Source organism: Lipophrys pholis (assembly GCF_963383615.2).
Source record: "Lipophrys pholis genome assembly, chromosome: 2".
Taxonomy (NCBI): Eukaryota; Metazoa; Chordata; class Actinopteri; order Blenniiformes; family Blenniidae; genus Lipophrys; species Lipophrys pholis.
In genome coordinates, this window is record NC_137636.1 from 18535639 (window position 1) to 18562005 (window position 26367).

At 41.9% G+C, this 26367-nt stretch overlaps 4 protein-coding genes across 9 annotated transcripts; 2 read left to right on the forward strand and 2 right to left on the reverse strand.

The window, feature by feature from the left end:
• Nucleotides 1-6052: 6052 nt before the first annotated feature.
• rhoua (ras homolog family member Ua) lies at nt 6053-11493 on the reverse strand. Its single transcript, XM_080490408.1, has 4 exons — nt 11142-11493; nt 10801-10859; nt 8918-9106; nt 6053-8110 (listed from the first exon to the last, which is right to left on the reverse strand). Exons 1-4 carry the CDS (start codon nt 11446-11448, stop codon nt 7826-7828), a joined length of 840 nt encoding a protein of 279 aa, XP_080346534.1. The 5' UTR covers nt 11449-11493; the 3' UTR covers nt 6053-7825.
• pdcd2 (programmed cell death 2) lies at nt 11484-16423 on the forward strand. Of its 2 annotated transcripts, XM_080490384.1 has the most exons (9): nt 11484-11800; nt 12492-12820; nt 13900-14008; nt 14107-14163; nt 14324-14512; nt 14602-14760; nt 14988-15088; nt 15183-15296; nt 15703-16423. In XM_080490384.1, the coding sequence occupies exons 2-9, from the start codon at nt 12641-12643 to the stop codon at nt 15880-15882; spliced, it is 1089 nt and encodes a 362-aa protein (XP_080346510.1). In that variant the 5' UTR covers nt 11484-11800; nt 12492-12640; the 3' UTR covers nt 15883-16423. The 2 variants fall into 2 exon arrangements, with proteins under 2 accessions (XP_080346510.1, XP_080346511.1); XM_080490385.1 differs by lacking the exon at nt 11484-11800 and having other exon boundaries at nt 12534-12820; nt 14994-15088; nt 15703-16315.
• Nucleotides 16424-17045: 622 nt separating this feature from the next.
• On the reverse strand, nt 17046-23997 carry tbp (TATA box binding protein). 4 transcript variants are annotated; one of them, XM_080458151.1, is made up of 9 exons: nt 23482-23997; nt 21658-21881; nt 20723-20885; nt 20435-20612; nt 20089-20176; nt 19438-19529; nt 19169-19336; nt 18967-19061; nt 17046-18724 (listed from the first exon to the last, which is right to left on the reverse strand). In XM_080458151.1, exons 2-9 carry the CDS (start codon nt 21706-21708, stop codon nt 18645-18647), a joined length of 915 nt encoding a protein of 304 aa, XP_080314277.1. In that variant the 5' UTR covers nt 21709-21881; nt 23482-23997; the 3' UTR covers nt 17046-18644. The 4 variants fall into 4 exon arrangements, with proteins under 4 accessions (XP_080314277.1, XP_080314278.1, XP_080314280.1 ...); XM_080458152.1 differs by having other exon boundaries at nt 17047-18724; nt 23465-23577; XM_080458154.1 differs by lacking the exon at nt 23482-23997 and adding an exon at nt 22045-22204 and having other exon boundaries at nt 17047-18724.
• psmc3 (proteasome 26S subunit, ATPase 3) lies at nt 23599-26285 on the forward strand. Of its 2 annotated transcripts, XM_080458150.1 has the most exons (3): nt 23599-24571; nt 24966-25332; nt 25497-26285. In XM_080458150.1, the coding sequence occupies exons 1-2, from the start codon at nt 23627-23629 to the stop codon at nt 25302-25304; spliced, it is 1284 nt and encodes a 427-aa protein (XP_080314276.1). In that variant the 5' UTR covers nt 23599-23626; the 3' UTR covers nt 25305-25332; nt 25497-26285. The 2 variants fall into 2 exon arrangements, with proteins under 2 accessions (XP_080314276.1, XP_080314275.1); XM_080458149.1 differs by lacking the exon at nt 25497-26285 and having other exon boundaries at nt 24966-25428.
• Nucleotides 26286-26367: the final 82 nt, after the last annotated feature.

A 26367-nucleotide genomic window follows, 5' to 3' on the forward strand; every position in this document is an offset into this window, starting at 1 on the left:
GCCTCATGAGCTCTGTTTTCTCTTCCCATTGTTTGCTTTATACTTTGTCATTATCCAGGTTCCATCCTTTTTTAGTTATTTGGTGTCACATGTCAGCACAAATGTCTGATTGGCTGATTGTTTGCATTGAAGCAGCTAATAGAAATGATCTAAAAAAGAGAAGTTTTTTTTAAATTAAACCCTCCCCCATACTGTAGTTACATGTGTTTTTACTTATTTAGGCAAATTACACCCCTTCTCTCAGGATTGTGCGGGCTTGTCTAGACTGTGTACAACGTACGTTTTTGTACCCTTCTGTTATCTTAGATACACGGACGTGGCAGCACAAATTCTAGCGTTATCATTCCTAATGCTACATGAAGTCGACTGAACTCCTGCAGTTCCCACCGTGGCTTTGGCTTCCTGCAGCCTGGGCAGCATTTTTATCAGCTAAAACATGCACAAAGGTGTAAAAATCTGAATAACTTGGGAAATGTTATTCAATTCTGCTGACACGGTTATGAAAAAAGATAATATTAAGTCCTGTCCAGGCTCTGTTTGGCGTATTGCTCCTGAAGATGTGTGCAATACTGCAACCGTGATGTAAACTTTTCATGTTGACCTTAAACACAGTGTGCAGTGTTATCTGCAGCGAGATAGACAGAGTGTTCCGCTGTTTCTAGCCATACATGGGACACATGCATGTATCTGACATGGGGAGAAGCTGCGTGGGTAAAAGCTGCCTGCGTCACACTGCTTCTCGTCTCTGCTAAAGCCTCATGACACGGTCAGTAATCTTTAAGCACACCTGTAAACACACATGCAGTGCTGAGCAAGTTACAGAAATGTAATGCTCAGTTACAGTTACTATTTTTCTTTTCTTAAAAAGTAGTGGAGTGAAAAGTAACTACTCACTTGGAAAAGTAACTTTTACGTTATTTTTGATTGGCTCGTTCAATCCTGGTGTCTTGATAATATGTATTATTGTGGTCTTGAGGCGCGCATGAGCTGAACTGTCAGCACTGTGTGGGTCAATCTATTGTCTGATTCAAACTGAGCTCAGATAAAGTTACATCAGTTAATTGGGAGTCAGAAGGTGGTCCACACAGCCTGTTTGAGTTACCTTTATACCATTATCTAACTTTGGTATTTTCAGCTGCACACTTTGTCAGTCCTGCAGAACTTGGCAGAAAATTTGTTTACTAAAGAAACAGATTTAAGAAAAAACAATTAGAATGAAAAGGAGGGAACTACGTGAGGGTTTTGTTTTCAGGAGGCTTGAAATGTTAGGACATACAAATTCAACTAACAGTGAGCACAGTGAGCAGGAAAGCGAGAGATAGCAGCTCCATGGCTGTTTCCAGTGAAAAATGAATGTGTGCGTGACAGGCAAGTATAGAAAAAGAAACAAAGCGATAAGAGAGGAAAAATAGCAAACAGGCTGTGTGAACAGAGATAAAACCCGTTCAAACAGCAGTTTCACTTCTTCAGTAAAACACTTCAAACATGTCCATCCGTTAGATTTTGTTAGGTTTGTATTTGCATATTATTTATAAAAGGACCAAGTGATATTCAGATTCAGATTGAGACTACTTCCTCTATCCCAAATTAACAACTCATGTGCTTCATTCCCACATGCATATAATCAATCAATCAATAGGCATATGCCCACATAAAGTCAATCACATCAATGAAAGGATGAAACAAAACTTACCAGTCAAAGAGGGTATATCAATTCTAACCACAAAATAATGGAGTCAAACTTCCCCATTCAAGAAATATAAGCCATTCATTTTGATTAGATTGTAATTTACTCTGTTCCTATTAATATCATCATTTTGTAGCAGCTGATATATTTATAAAAAATATCTTAGTCCCGTGAGTCCCAAAGCAAAGTTACATTAGTAAAATATGATGTCATTTAGGTAAAAAAAAAAAAAAAAGAACTATAACAATTTGAAGAATGTAAAAATAAAGATAACACATCCAAGAGTGTAGAAACCACTAAAAGTACATCATTAGTTGCTACTGAAATAAAAATAAATCTCATGGTGGGAAAGCAATAATGGACTTATATTTATGTCCAAACTCTGGGAATGCACACTAAGAAATAAGTGTAAGTTGGAGCTTGACATATTATCAGGTTTTGTAGTAAGGATCTAAATTGAAGCCAGTATAAGTTGGACTTAATGTAGAGCTGAGAATTTAACTGCAACAAAACATCACTCCAGATGACTTTATGTATAGAAACACCCGGTCTCATAAATGCAACAGAAGGAGCTTCCTGTGTTTTTAATGCTTTGTTTGTGTTTCTCACTTCTTCTTTAGTATTTTCTATGGGATTATATACATTTTCTGTTGGTGTTTTTCTCTCTCCTCCTCCCCATCTGTCACGCCCTCGAACACTCTTTTCTTTGCTTTCTCTTAACTGCCGCCTCTTTTTGGATGAAATACACACACACACACACACACACACACACACACACACACACACACACACACACACACACACACACACACACACACACACACACACACACGCACCAGCTGTCTGCACACAATGATTGGGTTTATAGCTTTGTTGGGAAAGTGGAGATTGTATTTCAGCTCTGCTCATTTAGAGTCAGCACTGATGTCACTCTCACTCTGCCTGCGCTTTATATTATGTAACGCGCGCACACACACACACACACACACACACACACACACACACACACACACACACACACACACACACACAGTTATAAAATGAGCTGGAACACAGCCTTCAAGCCAATGCTTTGAGTACTGGCTTCTTTCTTTGTGTGCATTTCACAAACATGCATATCAAGCAGAGCTCAACTACTTCATCAGGAGTTGGTATTATAACAGTGATGAAATGTTTTTTGGAAGATTTCAGGTAATGCTCTCAAGCAAACACGAGGCATTTCACACAAGCAAAAATAAATAAAATCTTACAAATCTAGAGGAATTTTCCATAATAACATTGGAAATATTTGAACACCTTTGAGAGCAGACACTTTAAAGTTTTTTAAGGCTTGAAAAATCATGACAGCAGATGCGTCATTGCTGTACTGCCATGTGTTGACAGTCAGTGGTGCATTTCTCTGTTTCAGCCTCTGTGCCTGTGGATTTTCTATCACATGGTTCAATAATAGACCTCATTGGATTTAGTACCCTTTGCAATTCAGTTAATAATGGGTAATCACATCTTTCTGTCTTTTTTTTTAAAGTTTCTACGCAGATTGGACAGGTAAAAAAAAAGCCTCAAACATTCACCAAACTGAAACTTGATGATGCCACAATTTTTCTGCTATTGCTGCGAAAGTCACACAGCTCCACATTGTTCCCTCGTTATCCCCTAATTGTTGTTAGGTAGAGCAAAACAGTTTGTTTCTTGGGTCAGGGTTAAGTGGGGAGCAGAACACACACACACACACACACACACACACACACACACACACACACACACACACCCACACACACACACACACACACACACACACACACACACACACACACACACACACACACACACACACACGCCAAGCCAAGACAGACCACTAACCAAATGTCACATGACATCCTTCAAAATAAAGCTCTTGCATAACCATGAAGGGCTGGAAGCGGAGAGTCTGTTTACAATGATCCAGTATGAAGTTGGATGACTTTCTTTAGGCCGTGTGTGTGTGTGTGTGTGTGTGTGTGTGTGTGTGTGTGTGTGTGTGTGTGTGCTCACATCTCGCCCCCTCTCTCTCCTGATGTTCATCAGCTGAGCGCAGCATGGCGGTTGCACTCGGTTATCACAAAGATGCATCGTTGTTCCAGAACACAACTCCAGCCAAAACAAAATGAAACATGTTCGTCTTTGAAAAACCAGGCCACCAGCTGAAGTGACAAGGTATTTTCTAAAAGAAAACAACACACAAATGTTTTTTTTTAAAGAATTAAAAAGTCACTGATTTCATGGAGACAGTTATGTTCAAAAACAAACAAAACAAAACAAAACAAAAACATGCCGACACATAAAGGGCAAATATGAGACAACTCTTTCAAACAATTTAAAAATGAAAACATGTTTTTTGTGTTTGCAGTCCTGGGAGTTTTGAACTACATGTTGGTGGCAACACATCCAGCAATTCTATCTGAACACCCATTACAAGCTTCAGCACCAAATCAACAAAACACTGCATATATTATACCAAATAGTCTTTATTTCTTAGGGTATAAAACATCTGTACAAAAACTTCCCATTTTAAAAGACACCCTCACTTCAGTAGAGAATTCAGTGAGAGCAGATTATAACAATGTAAAAAAAAAAAAAAAAGACTATAACAATATCTTCACACAGGGCTGAAAGGTTTGATTGTTAAAAGAAGCCCTCGGCTGGTGTCCCATGTGTATGAGCATCAACCTCAATAAAACACACACATCTTCACTTTCTGCTGATATTGAAACTCACAGTATTGATTGGGAAAATCATGTGTAATGGAGAATGAAACGAGCAATCGAATTTAGAGCCCAGTTGAGTCTCACTGTGCATGAAAGTGATTTCATTACAGTAAGCAGAGGCTGGTTTTATTTTTTAGCTCGACTCAGAGCAGTTTCATGTTTGGATAAGTCACTTTCTATTCAGTGAGTAAACACAGGCCTACTGACGCCTCATGTTTGAGTCACTCGTACAGATGATTCGCAAAACATCTGTTTCTTATTAAATATATTTTTGGCACGATGGGAGCTCTGTCAACACATTTTGTTGCAGTTATCGAAGTCGGCCAAGCAGTGACAGGGTATCTCTCGAATCTCATGAAATACAACATTTCTAAAAATGAATTAACCATGGAAACTTCCCACCTGCCCCCAACACGCCACATCTTCATTTTACCTTCTTGCAAGACTCGGACACAGTACTGCTGACGGTATCCCGTCTTATCTGTGACTGACTTCACACACATCGATTCACTTTCAGAAACCCTTCTGTTCTACATTCAAAGTCATACATCTGCCATACAGGGCAATACTGATGTGAGCAGCCGTCTGAAAAGAAGTTCTAACTAACTGTACACAGTAGGTGTGACTGTTCATCTGCGGCTTGGCAATACAGCATCCAGTGACTATGCAGTGAGTTTAGAGCAGAATAAAAATGCTTCGCAGATGTTGATGTTTCTAGGTTATTATGCTACGTTACTGAAGCTCACCTGAGATCAATCAGGACTATACTGTACGTAGCCCCTAACCTAAAATGAGTTTGACACAATAGTGGATTACAAAACACAACTTCATCGGGTGTTACAGGCCACAGAAACAGAAAAGCTCCAAAACAAGACGATTCTTCCTCAAATCCTTGTCAGGTAAATGTATAACGTGGACGGTTTGATTGACTTACTACACGACAAGAGACCAAATTCAAGCTGTTTAAATCAGCAGGAATGGCTGAACATGAAGCACGCCGGGACGCCCTCCTGCATGCAGCGAGTGAAACTACTGTGAGGCCAAACTTATTACTTTCCATAAATTTGACATCACAATAAGTGAAGGACTGACCGAAGAACTGCTGGCTATCATAAGAGTCTGAGTGACCTTTAGCCTGCTTTACTCTGACATCAGCCAAGACTACACACAAACAGCCAGACAAGTAACCTATTATGCCTTTCCCCCTGCAAGAAACAATGCTTTTGCTATTGAGAGTAGCAGCAATACAGTGAAGCCATTCAATCTCAGCTGTAACATCTTCAGCAGAAGGCCAGCAAACATCTCCAGTACACACCCGCTATTCAAGCCAAGATGAGCCTCGGCTCTGTGTTAATCATGACCCAGCATTTTGAGTCAACATGAAGTTTACATGAAGTTCTCACATCGGTTCGAGATGGCAGAGCTCTGCTGTTTGTATTGACAGGGATTCAATGGAAAAGCTTGAAATCAAGAAAGTAGGTGAAACTTCAAGGCTCTGTTCTGTGGTCTTATATTCTACGGTGGCCCCCACAGTTCATCACTACAACATGACCTTCCTGTGATTGTTCCGCCAAATCCCAGGTCACGTGATCCGGGAAAGCACCAAATGACGAGTGAAAATCCATATATTGATTTTTATTTGTTCGTTTTAACTGACGTTAGGGGAAAAAAATATTCACATGTATTTTTCTCTTTATGATATATTTAAAGATTCAGGTTTAATCTCTCAGGCAGCTCACTCAACTCCAAACACAAAAGAAAAAAAAAATGAAGCTCTTCACACTATATGTCACATCCATTTTGATCAAAGTAGCAGGGTTTTCCTCTCAGAAAGAGCAAAGATGCTCATTTAGAGCATCGTGAGCTCTGGGCTAATTCTCATCTCACACAGTAGGAAATTCAGAAATCCCTCACTGTTTTGTTTTGCAGATCACTGATCTGAAACAGAACAACAGCATTGAGATATTACATATCTAATGAGATCTTGATTGACAGTGCATAAGGTGAACATTTTGTTTTACAAACTCAAGGCTACCTGTTAAATAATGATTTCACCTGTTTGTTTGTTTTTTGTTAATACACACAAGTACAATCATCTTTGTAGTGTTTCTGATTATTACGTTTAATTAAGATGTATAAGGTCTGATTGGGAGCAGCTCTCCTCAGAGCCCACAACATATGGACACCCGCTGAAGTGCAGCATTGTCCTCTCAGTTGCAGTGATTATAGCACAAAGAGCCGTTCAGATAAAGGCACTGAAGAGAAATAAAATACATATTACTGGGACTTGCTTTTGGTTTAGTAGCTACAATATACAAAGGAAGGTGTGTCAGCTGAGTGTTTGAAAGCCACACATCTATTCTGGAGAGAAGTTTCTGGAGAAATACAGGAGAACAGGTCACACGGCAGAATAATCAGTGTGAGAGTAGAATGACAAAGGATTGTTACCACTCTAATATAAAACAGAATTATATTTTGGGGCGAATGGGTCAAATGCAGAGCAACAAAGCATAATGTATGAAACTTTACTCAATACCCCCAGGTGGGTCACTGTGGACAGTCTACGTCTTCTCAAACGAGAAGCTTTTTCACCGTTACAGAAAAGTGTATATGTTTTTATAACTTTTCCACTCAGACAGCCCTCATATGTTTTGTTGTCCAGCATTTCTTTGCCGAGGATATGTTTGATATGAACTGATCTAAAGCTTGAGCTTAGCCAAACACAAAGAAAAGCACGTTAAAAAAGACAAGCCAGACTTTACTCTACAAACTGACCAGACCAAGACTGAAAAAGCTGCATTTGTTTTCACCGTAACCACATCAAGTGATCATGTCCGAATATCCAAAGTGACCATGCTTGATGTGAGGGCTCCTCTAGTTAACCCCGAAAATCTTTCTGATCATGGGTGGTTCAAGCCTCGTTACAAGAAAGTTAAAAAGACAAATAAAAGTGGAGTCACTCGTAAAAGCATTTGTATCTACAGAGAGTCCAGTTTCTTTCATACCACATTAATCCAGATTTTGGAAGGTTTTCGCCATAAATCCGGAGTGAATAGATTTAAAAGTTCCTGTTTCGATCTGAACCAAATTAGTCCTAAACAATATTTCCACATCCTGCTTGTTCCAGAGAAGCACTGTTTGATACCAGTTGAAATCCTGGAGACGTAGACCAACCTTCTCCTGCCCAGAGCTGCTCATACTGGAGGCTCAGTAGTAAAGAATAAAAGCAAATATTCTACAGTTCCAAATGGTTTTTCAACCACAGTCCAGCCTGTAACAGGGTCCTGTAAAGAGAACAACAAAGTCCTGTCCAGACACGCCCCAAACATCTCTCAATCCAAATGATCAGAGTGTTGGACCCCACCAGCCAGATTAAATCCAGTCCCTGGTGTCTCTAGGCCACACAGCAGTATCTCTTCCACCACGACTTTGACAGACTCTTCATCTTGTCCGGAGTCTGCCTCTGTTTTTTGCGACGTTTTTGTTTCCCCCTCAGGTGCTTCTGGGAGCTGTGGTTCTGTAGGCAGGCCAGTATGGCTGTGTCAAACACTTCCTTGAGATTTTTTTGGGTCAGGGAGGAGCACTCCATGTAGGCCACGGCTCCGATCTCCATCGCACAGTCCCGAGCGTCTGCTGGGTCCACAGGCCGCTCGCGGTATTTCGCCAGGTCAATGAGAACCTGAAAAGATAAAGCACCATCAGATATATATATATATATACACCTTTTTTGAATCACTTGGCAGAGGAGGGTTACACGTAATGTTGATGTTGAAATCACAAATGTAATTTCTGTAAATTTGCGAAAGATCCTGCTGCCGCAGTGGAAAGAGGAAACTCCACAAAGCAAGGACCAAAAATGGATTAATGTCTTCTCAAACGAGAAAACATTAATCTTCCTAGTCTGCTGTATGGGGGGGAGTCGCTTGATATTTAAACAACACGTAGAAGAACAATTTGAAATCTTTTTTTCACTGTTAATTCAGTCCAACATCCAGTACCAGGGAGCTGACATGGATATTCATTTATTTATTATTTGTTTAAGTTTAATTTCCTCCCTCATGAACATGTTGACAGTCAAGGTATTGTTCTAACACATTACGTTTTATAGACACTGGAACTGTTACACAAGATTATCCAATACATGAATGTGTTTTTATTATTCCTTTTACTAACACTGTTAAAAAGAATTGGCTGGACAAATCATTATAAATACTTTTAAGCGTTGTGGTGATCCAACATTATTATACGTACTTTTAGCTGCCTTATGGAAACATATCGGAACAGAGACTCAAAATAAATACTAATACCCTCATTAGGATGCAGTTCTTATTAGTGGAATTCACCTCTGAGGCAAGCGAAGTTATGTCTTTCCAACAAGCAGTAGTTTATGTAAATTCCAGAAACTATATTAAGGATTACATGAAATTGGAAACAAGCTCTGAGATTAAACCTTAAGTGATTTATGTACAGTATGTGTCAGTAATACCTTCACATCCTCCCGGAGGTCACACTGTGTCCCAACAAGGACGAGCGGCGCAACAGCAGCATGTCTGCGAATCTCCGGCACCCACTTTTCAGGGACGTTCTGAAAGGAGGCGGGACTGACGACGCTAAAGCACAGCAGGAACACGTCTGCACTGGTGTAACACAGAGGACGCAGCTTGTCAAACTCATCCTGGAAAGGTCAGGAGGGAGAGAGAGAGAGAGAGAGAGAGAGAGAGAGAGAGAGAGAGACCACCATGAGTGTTTGAAACAGAGACAGTTTTTCCTGATTCATCAAACTTCGATATTGCTTTGAAGGGCATGTGGATGAACTGCTGGTGTCAAAAGTGAACCGAGTGTTAATCTCTAACTGTTTTTCTGTCCTGTATGTCCTCTCAAATCTGGACGTCAGCGGGGGAGCGACAAACACAATAAATGATACGACGCCAGACATTTGGAAGGGAAACAACTGAGCAAATTCAGATTCCGTACCACCAGAAGAGCAGGAAAGATAATGTCTGAGACCTGATTTCCTCTTTTAGAGTGAAAGCAAGAAAGTGAAATGCCTAATCTAGTGTTCCTGAGCGATTTGTTTATTTATAGATGATAAACTATGAAGTTTTATCTGGTCCCTCCTCCCAGGCTTTCCCTTGATCTCTGTCCTTACTGTGCCTGTGATACTCCCTTTCACTTTGTCATCACATGAGGGCTGGTTGCCATAGTGATAAAAATGTGGAGTGGTTCTTTAATTACAGTATGTTGAGTACATATTACATTCACAATCATGGGAGTAAAGATTATATTATATATGGGTAATTCATGAAATGTCTATTTTTATTTGTCCTTGCAGTGATTAAGTGAGTTTTCCCAATGAAAGAAGCTTTTGTGTTCTCCATTGTTAGTTAACGCAGCAGCCGTTCCTTCACACATTACTGTGCACATACAGTTACAGTATAGGGGGCTGAAGTGTTTTGACTGTGGCTTGTCACACTCTAGCTCAAAGGTATGGTCATAATGTGTGTTTAGATTTTATTTCTCTGAGCTAACAGCCGCTGCTTGAAATCCTCCAACAAATTATAGCACGTCCCCTATGTCCATATCTTTTACTTTCTTTCTCTGACAAACATCAGCAGCAGCACAAGGGGACTGAATCACATCACTTCCTGTGTGCTGAATTTCTGTCCTAGAAAACCATATCAAGTGGCTTTGATCTATGTGAGTCCTGAACTGAATGCTATCTTATATAAAAGCTCTCACTGGTATTTGAGGCTTGAACGATGCTGTGTTGGTACAACTGTGTTGTTACTAGTCACCGTTCTGTGCTTATACTTAAGTTGTTGTTTTTTTCAAACTTTATTATACTTTTCTTCTATGCTTAAAGTTTTAAAGTTAGCTTAAAAAGCGTTTTGCTCGCGTGGGTACAGGAACCTGCTGGAGGGAACCGCAGCATCCCATTTCAGATCCAGCCAGGAACCCTAGCTGCATGTCATCCAAATCCATCTGTCTCCTCCTGTTTCCTTTGTAGAGCCCCACTCACTCACTACGACCAAATACTGGAAGAAGTTATGAGGAGGAAATGTAAATGTTTCTGGATGACACTCAGACAAGAACGAAGGAAAGAATAACTTTCCTGTCTGAAGCATTGTGTCCAGCATGAATGAACAGGAAATAGTGCTGCTGCTCTCTCTCTCTCTCTCTCTCTCTCTCTCTCTCTCTCTCTCTCTCTCTCTCTCTCTCTGAGAGTGCCTGTGTGTGTGTGTGTGTGTGTGTGTGTGTGTGTGTGTGTGTGTGTGTGTGTGTGTGTGTGTGTGTGTGTGTGTGTGTGTGTGTGTGTGTGTGTGTGTGTGTGTGTGTGTGTGTGCATGCAAGTAAACTGAGTCCACTAACCTGTCCAGCTGTGTCACAGAGCTGGAGTTTGACTGGCTGTCCATCCACTGACACCACAGCTGTCACACACACACACATATTTTGGATTTTTTTTTAGGTAAAATTTTATGTAACATTACCATCACAGTGTAAAATGAAACAATTCATACATATATTCAAAGAAATAGCAACAAATAGTTATTCTGTTAAATTTATACATATGCAGATTAGATTAGATTAGATTAGATTAGATTAGATTAGATTAGATTAGATTAGATTAGATTAGATTAGATTAGATTAGAACTTTAGCCACAATAATCAGTATTATTGAATAATGGATACAAACAATCGAGACCATTTACCTGAGAAGTTATCAAAGGCAGTCGGGACATACTCAGTGGGGTATCCGTTGGTGGTGTAGCTGACCACCAGACTGGTTTTCCCCACAGCTCCGTCCCCCACGAGCACACACTTCACCCGCCTCTCAGCTGCTCCGGCCCCGGCTCCCGCTGCCCCGGATCCGGACCGCCGCGTCCTGCCGCTTCCCCGGTCCCGGTCCCGGCTCCGGACCCTCCTCGGCGGCACGGGCGGAGGTGCAGGGACCAACGGTGCCGGCTTGTAGCCCCCGTCGCCCAGCGGAGGCATTTGACACGGAGAGGAGGGCGACATGTAGCGGGAGGAGAGACGGGGGCGGAGAGTCAGTCAGTCCCGCTGTGAGCAGCACTTCATCCCGGCCAGGCTCCCACGGAGCGGGCTGTCCGCTGGACGGAGGGCGTCGCTGGCTGCCGGCCGCTTCTTACTGCTGTTCATGTTTCAATTAGAAAAGTTTCTACTTCTGCCTCAAGCCACTCAGCTGACAATGAGACGCTGTTTGCTTCAACGGCATTGTTGTAGTCTTTTTGTTGTAGTTTTTTAATTAAACACTGAGATTTAGAGAGCCGAGAGGCAGCAACGACCGACCGTAGACTGCGAGACCAGACGTCCAACTGACGAACCGTCCCGACCCCCCAGTGACGTCACGGTGTGTGTGTGTGTGTGTGTGTGTGTGTGTGTGTGTGTGTGTGTGTGTGTGCTAAATAATAATAATAATAATAATAATAATAATAATAATAATAATAATAATAATAATAATAATAATAATAATAAGAGTTTCATGGGTTTGAATCCGGGTCGGCACTTTCTCAGCGAAGTCTTCTTACTCATCCCCAGAACAAAGAACCTGCTTCTGAGCTTAATGAGTTTAATTGAAAACAGTAACTTCGTGTGAATGCGATTATCAGTGTCTCTGTCCGTACACTCACTTGTAAGTTGGATAAATTGGATAAAGTGGTATAGAAGATGTGTGTGTGTGTGTGTGTGTGTGTGTGTGTGTGTGTGTGTGTGTGTGTGTGTGTGTGTGTGTGTGTGTGTGTGTGTGTGTGTGTGTACCATCACCCCCTTATCCTAGGAGTTACTACTGATTTCAATATTTATGAACGGCATGAACTCGAGGCCACGTAAATAGTTTGACCCAGTGTGGGACGTTGCTGCCATCTAGTGGACTCACTCAATTGTAAACAGTAATAGAATAATAAAACCCCTATTTAACTTAGTAGCAGTTTTGATTATGGGATTTTGAGAAAAATGTGGCAACGATCATAATTAATGGTTATTTACACTATAAGAATTATTGAGCTTTTGAAATTCCTGAAATGTTTATTTCCTTTACCAAGCACACCGGAAACTTGTACATCGGTCGGTGTTTCTTCACGGACTACTATCGAAGCTGTACCGGCATCTGTTGTGACAGTGGAAGAAGAGACCTGCAAACAAACAAACAAGCGCCAGCAAAGACTCCGGTCCAGAAAGCAGTTTTACCAGCATGTCCTCGGCCGAGGTGGTTCTTGGTTTCCTGGAGGAGGCGGAGGCTTGGCGGCTTCGCTCCCCGCAGTTCCCCAGCAAAGTCGGAGGGAAGCCGGCGTGGCTCAGCCAGAGAGGCCTGCCGTCCGGCTCGGGACTGGAGTGTGAGACATGCCGACAGCCCATGGTGCTCCTGCTGCAGGTCAGGGGAGAGGGGAGGTGGGGGGCTTACAGCAGGATCTGATCACCTTCTGAGCTACTGCAGTTGACATTAACAATAATTTACACAAACGCAACGACAACACTATGCAATGTTTCTTTTTGAAACAGCACTCCCAAAAACGCAAAGCTGGTATGACATCGTTTTGTAAAGACAGACAATACTTGAGTCAGTATAGCTGAACATTGTTCCCATGAATATAATACAACATATGGTATTCCTCAAGCTTCTATTTTAGGCTCGTTACACTTTTCATTGAGCGTATTTATGCGTGTCAATGTAATTCAAAATCGAGAAAAAGAATTAAATGACAGAATAAGCAGTGAGCAATGGAAGAATATATGCGAGACTCCCTCTACTAACTCATGTTCCATTCATTGGCGAGATTTCTGCTGGAGGAACCTTAATCCGCTTTTTTGGTTACTCCTTAAATGACAACACATTTTACACCAATGCATGTGCACAAGTGCATGTTGGAGAAGTTGTGGGGATGAGGGAAAGGACATGATAGGTATTTGCTGAAAATACTAATCGCTGCAGTAAAGAAAGCCATAACTCGTAATCGGTTACAGAAAGATGCTTCAATAATTGGATTGACGTTATCAGGGAGATTCGTGAGATGGAAAGACTGACCTTCTTTCTACGCCTGCAAAAGGAATCGTTCATTGCAAAATGGACTAAATTAAAGACATATTTTTAGATGTGAGATCGCCCCACTTGCTCCCTCATCCCACACATACATACATTACCTGTGTACAATAATTAAACTCAAATTGCTGTACAAAAAAAACCCTTTTACAAACTCCATAAGAATGTTTATTACCTTGAGATATAGTAAAAAAAACAATGCTTGGCAACTGTGACACTGTTCTACTGTTAATATTTCTGTATATTCTGCATTTTCCTGTGTTAATATAAAAAAAAATACATTTAACATATTAAAAAACATATAATTCAAAATCATAATGCAAAATCTCTGGCTCGACAGTCAAACAGTGAAATACAAATCTGATGGCTGCAGACTGATCTGAAATCATTTTGATTTTATCTTTCTACTGCAGTTGTATGCACCAATATCCGGTCAGGACACATGTTTCCACAGGACTCTGTTTCTCTTCTGCTGCAAAACTCCTGAGTGCTACACACGCAACAACAGCAACTGCATGAAAGGTGACTGTAGCTGTTATTACTGACACGTCTCTCATTATCACCTTGGTCCTGTTGTCTTGTTATGAGGCTTCTATTCATCTAAGATGTTTAACCATCAGTTTTCAGAAGTCAGCTGCCCAGGAGGAATGAATTCTACAACTACAACCCTCCTCCAGGTTTGTGCATGGATTTGAAGCTTATTATATTTTCCTGCATTCAAGGTGTAGTTAATGTGTGACAGAACAAAGCATTTTGGTTTGAACTGAACACAAAACACTGGCACGTCTGATGAACGTAATATTTCATCTTTACATGTTCCTTTCTGACTTTCATCAGAGGATGAACCGCCCACTGGTCTGGAGGAAGATCAGGATGTGCTTCCTGTTTCAGGGGTAAAACTGTGTTGGGTGTGTGGTTGCCCTGGTAACAAAGCCTGCTCCCGCTGTCACTCTGTGACATACTGTGGAAAGCATCACCAAACACTTCACTGGAAACACTCTCACAAGAAGGAGTGTTGCAGTCAAGGTGTGTGTATTGCAATCATCAGTTCACCCTTCATGAATTGAAGTGTGTTTACAGCTGAGAAATTGTCTCCCGATTGTCTCATGACACAGAAACATTAGTCGGCGCAGCATGTCCCCTCCTCTTCCCGGAGGCGGAGCTCGTCATCGAGCCTGAGGAGGTGCAAGAGAAGGACGACTCAAACGAGGCTGAAGAAGAAGAAGAAGAGAGCAGTCCACAGAAGAGTGAAGATGGTCCCTCTATAGCTGACAGTAGGTTTATATTGTCACCACTGTAGTTTCAGATCTGACACCCTGCACACGTACAGTCACACAGAGTATTCACTGTTGAAAGTAAGCTCGGATTAAAAGTTATTTAAATCATCCCGTTCTTATGTCCACATGGAAATGTCGAAGTAACTTTGGTTTCTATCACGACACATTCGGTCTCGATGAATTTTATCCGTTTTAATTGACTAAATGTAATGATGACTGTGGAGCTCTAGCAGAGGTGGACCTGGAGGAGATGGCTCTGCATGAGACTGAGGACAGCAAAATGTTCCAGCGCTTCAAAAAGAAGATTGCTCCAGAACCACATCAGGTAAAACTCAGAATGATTTCTCACAACGCGAGGAACACCGCCCCACTGAGGGTTTCTCTTCAGTGTGTGTCACTCGGTGTTTTGTCACATTAAGGTGGTGCGATACAGCCGACGGGGCTCCGCTTTGTGGGTCTCTTCTCAGCACATCCCCTCAGATGAGGATATCCCAGCATGCATCTGTGGTGCAAAGAGGACTTTTGAGTTTCAGGTATTTACTGACACATTTCTTCATCTCAGCATTTTTAATCTTAAGCTTTAATTCTCTCAACCTTGAACGCCGACTTGTTTCTATGGAAATGTTTTCCTTCATGTTGTTGATGATCACTGATGTGTATTTTCACCGTCACTGCTCAATTCTGCAAATCAGGGGTTTTCAAAGAAAGAGAAACTCCACCCCACAGATCTTGAGCCATATTTGAAAGCACTCGTGTAAATGATTGGAGAAGTTTTGTACATCCGCTTGTAATTCCTGGGTGTGTTTTGTAATGTCAGGAAACCTATACGGACTCTTTCCACAGTTTATGACGAGGAGTAAACTGAAGGCTCTGCAGCGTAAAGTACAATGAACTGAAATTATGGCAGGTCATGTGATTATTGTGTTTGTGTGTCTGCAGGTGATGCCTCAGCTGTTAAACAGTCTGTGCGTGGACTCTACAGGAGCCAGTGTTGACTGGGGGACTCTGGCGATCTACACGTGCTCCGCCAGCTGTAACCATGACGACCAGTACTGCTCCGAGTTCATCTGGAAACAGGACTTCAGCTCAGATCAACACACACAAACTGAACACGCGTGAAAACCCCAGGTGAATCTGTGTGGGGGTTCTCACATCGGACATGCTGCCTCTCCGTCATGGCCGACTGAAACACTCCATCGACTTTGCTTCAACTGTGCTTCTGCGACTGAGAGACCTCTGCAGCTGCAGTGATAGTTTGTCCTGCGTTGAAATGACCTCACATGTGCTGTTGTGCCAGGATGTAATTGTACTGACCAGATTCAGTGTCAGGGTGAGGCGTAAACATGTTTTTGTGTCTCACAGTCTGGATTTAACTGCAGCATGCTGGCATGTTTTCATTGAGGATGTTCAAACTGGATTTTTTTCATCCCGCCACTCTATTAGACCGAAATACAAAGATACTGACATCCTCTGTGACTACTACAGGAACTTATCAGCTCAATAAAACATTTTGCCTTGCAATAACACATTAAATTTCTATACCAAAGAAGTCTGAGATTTTGTTTAAAAAAAGTATTTTATTAATTTTCAGTTACTTATCTTAAGTAGCACCATTTGCAAACTTAACTGAAATAAAAAATTTAATAATGTGGCTTTCCTTATTCTGCTCCCCTCAAGCTCCTTGTTATGATCCATGATTCAAATCTTCAACGCAGCAGTGAAAGAAGCATTAGCAAGTAAGTTATACTTGGCAGGCGAGTTTGTGAAAACATTTATAGTGAAAGGTCCGAAATGCCACCAATGAAAGGATAATTTTGAAACTGCAATTATATTTATCATTCCTTGTAATTTGACACCAGCCTCACATTGATTGCTGCCCTGTGTATAGCAGACCACATTGGCGTATTTACAGAAGCTGAAGTTTCGTCCTCCAGGAGTACAACTCGTACCAGTCTGAGCTTTCTTACCAAACATTGCTTGACTGTCGAATGTGCTGCTGCAGTGTAAAATCAAAGATCAGTGTTAAATGTCTACAAATATTCATCTTTACATTTTTTTTAAAAATTTGTTTTCAACGGTATCTGCTCACACTTGATGAAATTATTCAGAAAGCTTCAAAACCTAATAGATGTTTGGTCACTGCAAAATATGACAGCAAATGGCTAAAATAGCTCCTCTAAAGAAGCACAGTGCCAGACAAGCCCCAAAACATTTGAAAACATTTACTATAATTTAAATCACAATTGATACTTCCAAAAGTCTTGCTTTTTTTTTTTTTTTTTAATAGATTATTTCATAAATTCAGACGATTCTCCACATTCATGAGTGAAAAAACTGACATTTGTTTCAAAATATTTTTTGTGATGCCTCCGAACTGAAAAGTGATTTAAAATGACAAATGTTTAGTAAAAAAAAGTGGGTTTTTTTGCGAGTCAGTACGTACATGTTTATTAATGCACAGGGCAGCACATTAACAGATTCAGAGGAAGCTTCCTGATCTCGTGTGTCCACACAGACATCAGGACGAGACGTAGGTAGTGGAATTGACTTCACCCAACGTCTCTGAATCACTGTTGAATATAAAAACAACACGTTTGTATCATTGTCAAGGATACGACGCATAGCAACCAGGGCCCGATTTTAAAAGACTTGAATCCTCATTTAAGGTGTCCGCTGTGGCTCGGTTGGTAGAGCGGTCACCTCTCCATTGGAAGGTTGCTGGTTCAATTCCCCACCTCCACTTGTTGAGTGTCCTTGAGCGAGACACTGAACCTCCAAATTGCACCCAATGGATGGATTGATCACCTGGCCCGACAGCCACCTCCATTTGGTGGGTAAATGTGGTTAACGGTGTAAAGCGCTTTGGGGTCTGCTGAAGCCGTTGAAAAGTAAAATAAGTTTTGGGGAGTGTTGGAGCAAACAGCTTAAAAAACTATTAGTCATATTCTTTCAAGCTCCCAAATTATTCCTCTGAGGTAAACCTTTTATATAAAACTTAATCCAAAAGAGAAACTTTAAAAAGAAAATATTTACGATACAATGTTTTATATTTGTCATCACACATCCTTCAAGGTTACAGTCACTTACTTACAGGGGGAATGAAAAAAAAAAAAGATTCAATGTTCACCAGTATCGACTCAATAAGAAACACTGAAGGACATGAAGTGCATCAATAATTCAAACTTTCACCATCCAACAGGTTAATGAAAACAGGACTTTGATCCATTTAAATGAACAAATGACCTCAGTTTACCATTTAAATCACTCCAACTCAAACTTAAAGTCTGTGTCAACTTAATGCTAAAATGAATTACTCATTAAGTAGAGTGTGATGGAGGCGATGGATTCCATTGTGGAAAACGAGGCTAAAATTGTAAAAGCAAACCGTGGGGGTCTGTGACAGTTTGAGACAGACATGCCTTGGTACAAATTAAAAGCAGAGCGAACAATTGTTAAAATTGCAAAGTACAAAACTATTTAAAATAACACGTGAAGCAGTCTCGACCAGATTGCCTCTTTTCTAAATCAACATGTACATTTTCTTACAGTCTTATGTACAATCAGTACAGAAGTGATGTAGAAAGGTGAGGGGTTTCCTAAAAGTGACCTCCTTAAACCAACAACTGTTAAAAACAAATGGAAAGGTTCAGGTTTTAAAAGGTGGTGAGAGATGTGATCCAAAAACAGAGTAAACATCTTGCTTCTGGGAAAGACAACAAAAGAACCCTATAGGTGCAAAACATCAGAACTGATGAAGTCCCCATACAAAAACCTTTCCAGCAGTGCACTTTCTGTACAGATCAATAAAGGAGGACAATCTGATGTGAGTCCTTAAAAAAAAAAAAAAAAAAGTTAAAACATAAAAACCGGAGCTGCAGACTCTACGTCGTCTTGCGGAAACCTTTTAGGATGGGGTAAATGTTTTCAAAAGCATCATAGATCTCCGTTCGAACCTTGGCACCTAAAAACAGACAGACGTTATTAACATCATGATGTCCAATTCTAAAAATCCATAAGACAGAAGATAGTGACACATAGACAAACAGGACACATCTAAAAAGGTTATGGCATGAAGCCAGCACCATGATGAAATGTCTTCATCACGACTACATTTTACTTCAAACCCTCAGGCCAGTTTGTGAAATAGAAACAGAAACTGAGACTCGTACACAATTTATTCAACACTTCAGGAGCAGCTCTTACCTGTGAGCACAACCTTTCCTGAAACAAAGATGAGCAGGACGATTCTGGGTTTGATCATTCTGTAAATCAGTCCTGGAAACAGCTCGGGCTCGTAGCTGCAAAACAAACCCGCCCCCATCAGGTGGAGAACAATCTGCCCAAAGCTCTGCACATACAGTGTTGGTGCTCAACGCTGCGAGTGTTGGAATGAAGCAGAAAGTACCTGCTGAACTGCTGATGTGTGAGGACCAAGCCCTCCAGCCGGATGGGGAACTTCACGTCGCAGCTGCCCACCATGTTCTGAATTTTGAAGTCCAGGAATTTGGCCGGAAAACCAAGTTTCTGCACCACACGGGCATACTTTCTGGCTGCTAACCTCGACTGCTCCTCACTGTTGTAGAAAAAAGACCAATAGAGAAGCGGAATCGTGAAGTCATGATACTACGAAATGGAGAAACGATTCACGTGAAAGCAAATAGGCTCTAATCTGACCTCTTGGCTCCGGTGCAGACCATCTTCCCTGAGCTGAAGATTAAGGCGGTGGTCCTCGGCTCTCGTATTCTCATGATGACCGCAGCAAAACGCTAAGAAATGACAAGGTAGGATGGTCTGTCACAAATATTACATCTTACCATATCAAAAGACTTTAATGTATTGGAAATGTTTAGTTCTCCCATTATTTGATTCAAGCAGGGAAACTTCCAACTTCATTACACAGAAAATAAAATATTTGAAGCCAATTTTGCTTTTCCCCCTCATAATCAAAAATATACAGCACTTCAGATTATTAAAATACATAATAATATCAATAAACCTATGTAACCTGAGGCCATAACTTTTACAACTAAAATAGAAGCCTGCTTAAAATTGTTCAGTTCCTTTGGTGTGAGAGTAGCAATGACAGATAAATGTAGAACAATTATAGGTAACAAGATCCGTTTAATCTGAATTCTTACAAAGATCTCCCGACGCATACAACCATTGCGTTATCTTACATAAACATTTGAAAGGTGCTAAAGGGAGCCCTGCTAACCAACAGAATATTAGGCTGTGAACGTTGAATGTACAGGAAAGATTCACCGCAGCACAAGTCACACTACAGAGCAACGCGGAGCTGCTTCCTGTAGCGTCTTCAACTCTCACCTTTGGGTTGTACTCGGCGTTCCTGGCTCTCAGTGCAATCGTCTTCAGGTCCAGTTTACAGCCGAGGTTTACAGTTGACACAATGTTTCTGAATGTTGATAGAGCAAAGAGGGAAAAAACTGTTGAGCAGCTCAGGCTCAATTTTAAGAATTGTAGCATAGCAACAAAAGAATAAATAAAATCAGTCTCCAATTCCATTATTTTTAATCATGTTAATTTCCCCTGTACCAATTCTTGGTACACCTTCAAATCCGATACAATTGACAGAGGAAACATAAATGGGAAACTATAATTATTGGGCCAAGAATTTCTAATACAAATTAAAGGAAGTGGACATGAAACATACTGTAGCTGCGGTAGGATGCCGGAGCTCTCTGAGGCAGGCGTGGCCGGTGTGATGGGGGTCATGGGGGTGAGCGGGTTACTGTAAAGTGGGGTGTTTCCTGGCAGCGCTGTGGTGGTGGATCCTGTTACTGCCTGAGAGTGGAACAGTTGCGGCGTCTGTCCTGATGTGCCTGGAAGGCCTGAAGAACAGAGACCTTTCTATTTCCCAGTTATACAACCAGAACAGAAATTTACACCAAGGATAAAACATTAGATTTTTCAGAATAAATGGGGATAATACAACCGATACCTGTGTTGGCTTGCTGTGCCTGCTGTGCCTGTTGCTGCTGCTGTTGCCTCTGCTGCTCCTCCAGTATAGACAGACTGTTGGTGTTTTGTACGGGCTGGGGTGTCAGACCTGAACCATATGGCATCATGGGACTAAAGATGGGCATGCCTGGAGTCATGGCACCCTACAGCAAGGTCGCAGAACAAGTCAATCACATTGTGTTTTTGTTGGAGAAAAGTTTCACCTTCACAGGTTTTGATACTCATCGCTGTACTGCAAATTTCAGAAAAAGATTCCATATGAGAGAAGACTGGAGGCAGGGGAAGAACACAGTATCATCATCTGCTATAGTGTTTAATTTACTTCAAATATCGTTATTACAATACTAGACAGCATGATCACGCATGTTTACCTTATAAATTTGAGTCCTAACCACTACCGGCTTGCATCAAGTCATTTTTGCAAACCTCTTTCTTCACTTTATAAACGATGGCGAGCTCTCGACTCATTCTAACAATCCCAAGAAGGCATTTAGCTCAGCCCAAAGCGTAGTTATCAAAGTCATATCAAATCATCGCTCAACAGCCATTAACAAGTAATCAGCCAGTCAGCCATGCGCCCACTAACCGCAAAGACGCAGGTGATCATGCACATTGTCCGACCAATATTTGACGACACAAACTTTGCAAAACATAAGTCTCAATTTGTGCTGCCTTACAGAAGTAAGAACAAACCTGGAAAAATTAAGTGCAATGCTGAAGCTACAGAAAGTGAGGCAGGAGGTTTGAGCTGAAACTGAAGCCACATCAAAAAAAGTACAACCAAGTACAAAAACAGACAACTTAACAAGTTCAGCGTAGTATCCAAAAAAGGGGCAACGCAAGGCATGACTTACACTTGTGAACGTGAAATGACTGACTTGTCTGAACAAAGACATGGTGAGTTGACTTGTTTACCTGGGGGGACGCCAGCCCCTGGAAGGCAGGTATACTGTTGTTCTGGTCCATGTTTCACTCCTCCAGTTAGTCCTTGCCTCCAAACAGCAGGTACCAACACGGAGTAGGAGCTTCACTCTGCTGGACCTCGAGTCTGTTTCTCTGCTGGAAACAGCCACCAGCCTGGAGAACACTCTCCAGGAGCACCCTCTATTTATTTATCCTAGATGGCGACAGACGCTTCCCTGAAGAGAAGAAGAACTTTGTTATTTTATTGAAAACATGTTTAAAAAAAAAAAAAAGCACATTCATTATTATCTCTTCACTACATTCACGAGGCTCCAGCAGTGGCGCCAACTCAACCCTTCACTAACTCGCCGTTCCGTCTCTGTTGGCTCGTCCACTCACTCGGGCTCCAACACGTCCTCAAACCGTTTTGTGTGCACGTGTAGATGATGAACTTCTCTCTAACCGAGAAGTGTTGAAGTCTTCCTGACAGCTTCTGTCATGAACCACACGGACACCCCAGCTAGCTGATGTTAGCAGCCAGGCTAACGCGAGCAGCAGCAGATAGAGGGGACCCTGAAGTTAGCTTCCGGCGAGCGGCGTCAGGGACTGCAGTAGAGACTTCCTTGTTGCATATGTCCTTTAAACGGGCTCACATGTCAACATATTAGTGTAGTGGAGTGAGATTTATGTGTGAGAGGATGGAGGGGAAAATAAGTAAACATTCTACTTTCTGCCCTGTTGTACAGATTGTTGGAACAGTCAAACATGCACACTCTAAAGAAGTGCCCTGATTATAGGTTATTCTTGTGCCTGCCTTGGTGACAAGGTGCAAAGATTACTATCCTCGGGACAGCAGGGGCAACCGTTTAATTTCATTATTATTATTTTATTAGTTACGAGTTACTAGTCTTGCACCTCTGGGAGCACGGACACAGAAAAGTACATAAAACGTGCGGAACGTTCGGGAATAGGTTAATCTGACTTTTGTTATCTAATCGGTAAACAGTTTCCGAAAAAATAAAGAAAAATGTCGCATACAAAGCGGATGGGAGAGGGACCTCATGGAGGAGAGGGACCAAATGAGAGGCAGGCTCACATTTCCTCTGGAAAGGTCTAGTTTCTGGAAACTATAGCATCCCACACTTGATGACAGCCATGTGTCTGTATTAAGTGTGATGGTTGTTCTGTGTTTGATGGTGCAGCGTCTTGCGAACCAGTTTCAGATGCATTTACCTCCGACTTCAATCTGTATGAAGCACACAGACATGAAGATTTCACACCTAGTCCAAGCAAAGAGATTCTATGTTTTTTCCATAGAAATAATAATGTTACTATTGTAGAACACTGCATTTTAATTACCATTTTGTGGTCGATTATGAACTGAACGTGGTTCAATGTGTAATAATAAACAAAGCATCACATTTCAGTATTTCTATTAAGGTGTCTCTGTGATTAAGTAGTCCAAGTTTGGCTAATTATTTTGTTTACTGTTTTGCTTATATAGTGTTCACTGTTTTTATGTATTTATATGGACCAAAGAGTCTGCAATATAGATTGGTTTGATTTATAACATTTAAGACGTAAAGGTCTACACTTGAGTGCATGTTTCTTTTGAGGTTTGTTTTAGTGATCCAGCTAGCAGACATATTAAAGGGAAAATGTCACACCTAAGACATAGTACAACACCACGAATGGGAGGCTAACTTCAGCGCACTGCAACGAAGCTGTAAGCTAAACGCGGTGTAAATAAAGTAAACACGTAAATGTTAAGCGCTTAAAAGTTGTTCGTAACTTTGGAATTAGTGCACAAAAACAGCACATTTATAGCCAACTTACCAACGAGCCCAGCTGTAAGAAGCAGCTCAGAAAAGAGATTGTAGCTCAGTTAGCCGTTACGCTCGAGACGCTTCCTGCGCGGCTACTTCCGGAAGTGAAGCCTTTATCTGCTTCCGAGTCAAGGGTCACGGCAGTTAGAGCAAAGATGGCGTCGCTGAGTGACAAATCAGTTTGGGACGAAGTAGAAGATGGCATCGGAGAAGAAGTCTTAAAAATGTCCACGGAGGAGATAGTTCAGCGGACTCGTCTCCTCGACAGCGAGATAAAGATCATGAAGAGCGAGGTGCTGAGGGTGACCCACGAGCTGCAGGCCATGAAGGATAAAATCAAAGAAAACACGGAGAAGATCAAAGTGAACAAAACGCTGCCGTATCTGGTGTCCAACGTGATCGAGCTGCTGGATGTGGACCCCAACGACCAAGAGGAGGACGGGGCCAATGTAGACCTGGACTCCCAGAGGAAAGGAAAGTGCGCCGTCATTAAGACTTCCACTCGGCAGACGTACTTCCTGCCGGTGATCGGGCTGGTGGACGCCGAGAAGCTGAAGCCAGGCGACCTGGTAGGAGTCAACAAAGACTCTTACCTGATCCTGGAGACCTTACCCACCGAGTACGACTCCAGGGTCAAGGCCATGGAGGTGGACGAGCGTCCCACGGAGCAGTACAGCGACATAGGCGGGCTTGACAAGCAGATCCAGGAGCTTGTGGAGGCCATCGTCCTGCCCATGAACCACAAGGAGAAGTTTGAAAACCTGGGCATCCAGCCTCCCAAAGGAGTTCTCATGTACGGACCCCCCGGGACGGGAAAGACCCTCCTAGCCAGGGCCTGTGCTGCTCAGACCAAGGCCACCTTCCTGAAGCTGGCAGGTCCACAGCTGGTCCAGATGTTCATCGGAGATGGAGCCAAGCTGGTGAGAGATGCCTTCGCTCTGGCTAAGGAGAAGGCTCCATCCATCATCTTCATCGACGAGCTGGACGCCATCGGGACCAAGAGGTTTGACAGTGAGAAGGCAGGAGACAGAGAGGTGCAGAGGACCATGCTGGAGCTGCTCAACCAGCTGGATGGCTTCCAGCCCAACATGCAGGTCAAGGTAAAGATGCAACCATCATTTAAACTGTTTTCACACCTGTAGAGTTCTCAACATCCGACTCTCTTGGTTTCAGTTTAAACAAAGTGTGGAGGGGTAGGCTCCATCACCTGTATTTACTTGTTTAATTTCACCTAATTTAGGGTGAAATAAGAGAACATTGTCAGGACATAATGAGAAAAGTTTTTCACCGCCACTAAATATAGGAGCAGCCAGAAGAGAATGAAACAAACACTAACAGTTTGACTTAATTTAACCTTATAGCACCTCTTTCTCCTTTTTTATAACTGCTGTAATTTTTGTTTTCAATTTACTGGAATGAATACTAAATCCAAAGTTTTATTGACCTTCTAGTGTATGTTTTAAGGGTTACAGTTGAACTATGCTGTTGTTTCAGGTGATCGCTGCCACCAACAGAGTGGACATCTTGGACCCTGCGCTGCTCCGCTCGGGTCGTCTGGACAGGAAGATCGAGTTCCCCATGCCAAACGAGGAGGCCAGAGCCCGCATCATGCAGATTCACTCCCGCAAGATGAACGTCAGTCCCGACGTCAACTACGAGGAGCTGGCCCGCTGCACCGACGACTTCAACGGAGCGCAGTGCAAAGCCGTGTGCGTGGAGGCCGGGATGATCGCGCTGCGCCGCGGAGCCACAGAGCTGAACCACGAGGATTACATGGAGGGAATCCTGGAGGTCCAGGCCAAGAAGAAGGCAAACCTTCAGTACTATGCCTGAGGACTCCGTCTGTGTCTCTTGTTTGTGTGTGAGGGAATCTTTGGTTATTGAAGCAGTTGTTGAGTAAACACTTGTTCCTCATAACATTTGAGATATTAAAAACAAATAAAAAGGCATTACACTGTGTCGTTGTCTCCTTCCACTAAACACGGAGTGTGGAGCTTGACTTGGAACGTTTGTTTTTGGTTTCAGGAAAAGGAGAATCAGCTCACGTCTGCTCACCCTAACGGTTTTCATGGTGGCGCCATATTTTAATTCCATAAATGTCAGCATGTCATAACTCTTTAGAAAGTCTCCTGCAGCAATAGGGAGAAGTTGAGATAATTTCTCTGGTTTGTCTTCATTAGATCACACTGTAGACTCAAGATCAACTCCTATCAAGCCTCCTTGTTGTTTCATATCTTACAGACCTGAACGCACCATATTATCCATGCATGACATTTCACTCAGTCATGTCATTTTCCACAAGGGAATGGCTCGCAGACTAACAGAGGTAAGAGTTGTTACATTTTGAGAAAAGAAGTCAGAAGACCACAGTAACAAACTATGGCAAAATTGTTGTTTTTTAAGGAAATGAGAAATAAATGTGTTGCCACTAAGACAACGATTGATGACAGGATAGTCCTGGTAGTGAACACGCCTAGCTGGGACATCAAAACTTGAATTTGAATGTTTCTTCACTCTTCTTAGGTATTTACACATTGAATTACCTGGTACTATGCAAAGTTAATCCATTACAGTAGAGTTTAAACCAGGGGAAACCAACATGGTGCCTCAGGGACCTCGTGAGTAGCCTGCAAGGGAAGTTATTCAGATGGCAGCCAGCACAAACATGTTTTCAAAACGTAATAATTCTTGAAGTTTAAGTTTTAATAAGTGCGGCTTCAAATGGTTAATGACCCATGCTTCAACAATAAACTGCTGTATTGCTTAAACCTTACACTTAAGAAAACTTGAGTCAATAAATGTCTAATCACCAGCATTTGCAGTCTGCCTTTTCTTCAAGTATTTCAGTTTCTGCCCACAGTGAAAAGACATTTCAGTGTAATCGATGACTGTCAGT

Coding starts and splice junctions, on each gene's coding strand:
- rhoua (XM_080490408.1), bottom strand. CDS start 11,448: ATGTCGCCCTCCTCTCCGTGTCAAATGCCTCCGCTGGGCGACGGGGGC. Junction 10,860..11,141: donor TGCCTTTGATAACTTCTCAG/GTAAATGGTCTC, acceptor TGTGTGTGACAG/CTGTGGTGTCAGTGGATGGA. Junction 8,111..8,917: donor ACCTCCGGGAGGATGTGAAG/GTATTACTGACA, acceptor TTATCTTTTCAG/GTTCTCATTGACCTGGCGAA.
- pdcd2 (XM_080490384.1), top strand. CDS start 12,641: ATGTCCTCGGCCGAGGTGGTTCTTGGTTTCCTGGAGGAGGCGGAGGCT. Junction 12,821..13,899: donor CCATGGTGCTCCTGCTGCAG/GTCAGGGGAGAG, acceptor TTTCTACTGCAG/TTGTATGCACCAATATCCGG. Junction 15,297..15,702: donor AGAGGACTTTTGAGTTTCAG/GTATTTACTGAC, acceptor GTGTGTCTGCAG/GTGATGCCTCAGCTGTTAAA.
- tbp (XM_080458151.1), bottom strand. CDS start 21,708: ATGGACCAGAACAACAGTATACCTGCCTTCCAGGGGCTGGCGTCCCCC. Junction 20,886..21,657: donor AGGGGCTGGCGTCCCCCCAG/GTAAACAAGTCA, acceptor ACCTTGCTGTAG/GGTGCCATGACTCCAGGCAT. Junction 19,337..19,437: donor GTCTGCACCGGAGCCAAGAG/GTCAGATTAGAG, acceptor TTTCTACAACAG/TGAGGAGCAGTCGAGGTTAG.
- psmc3 (XM_080458150.1), top strand. CDS start 23,627: ATGGCGTCGCTGAGTGACAAATCAGTTTGGGACGAAGTAGAAGATGGC. Junction 24,572..24,965: donor AGCCCAACATGCAGGTCAAG/GTAAAGATGCAA, acceptor CTGTTGTTTCAG/GTGATCGCTGCCACCAACAG.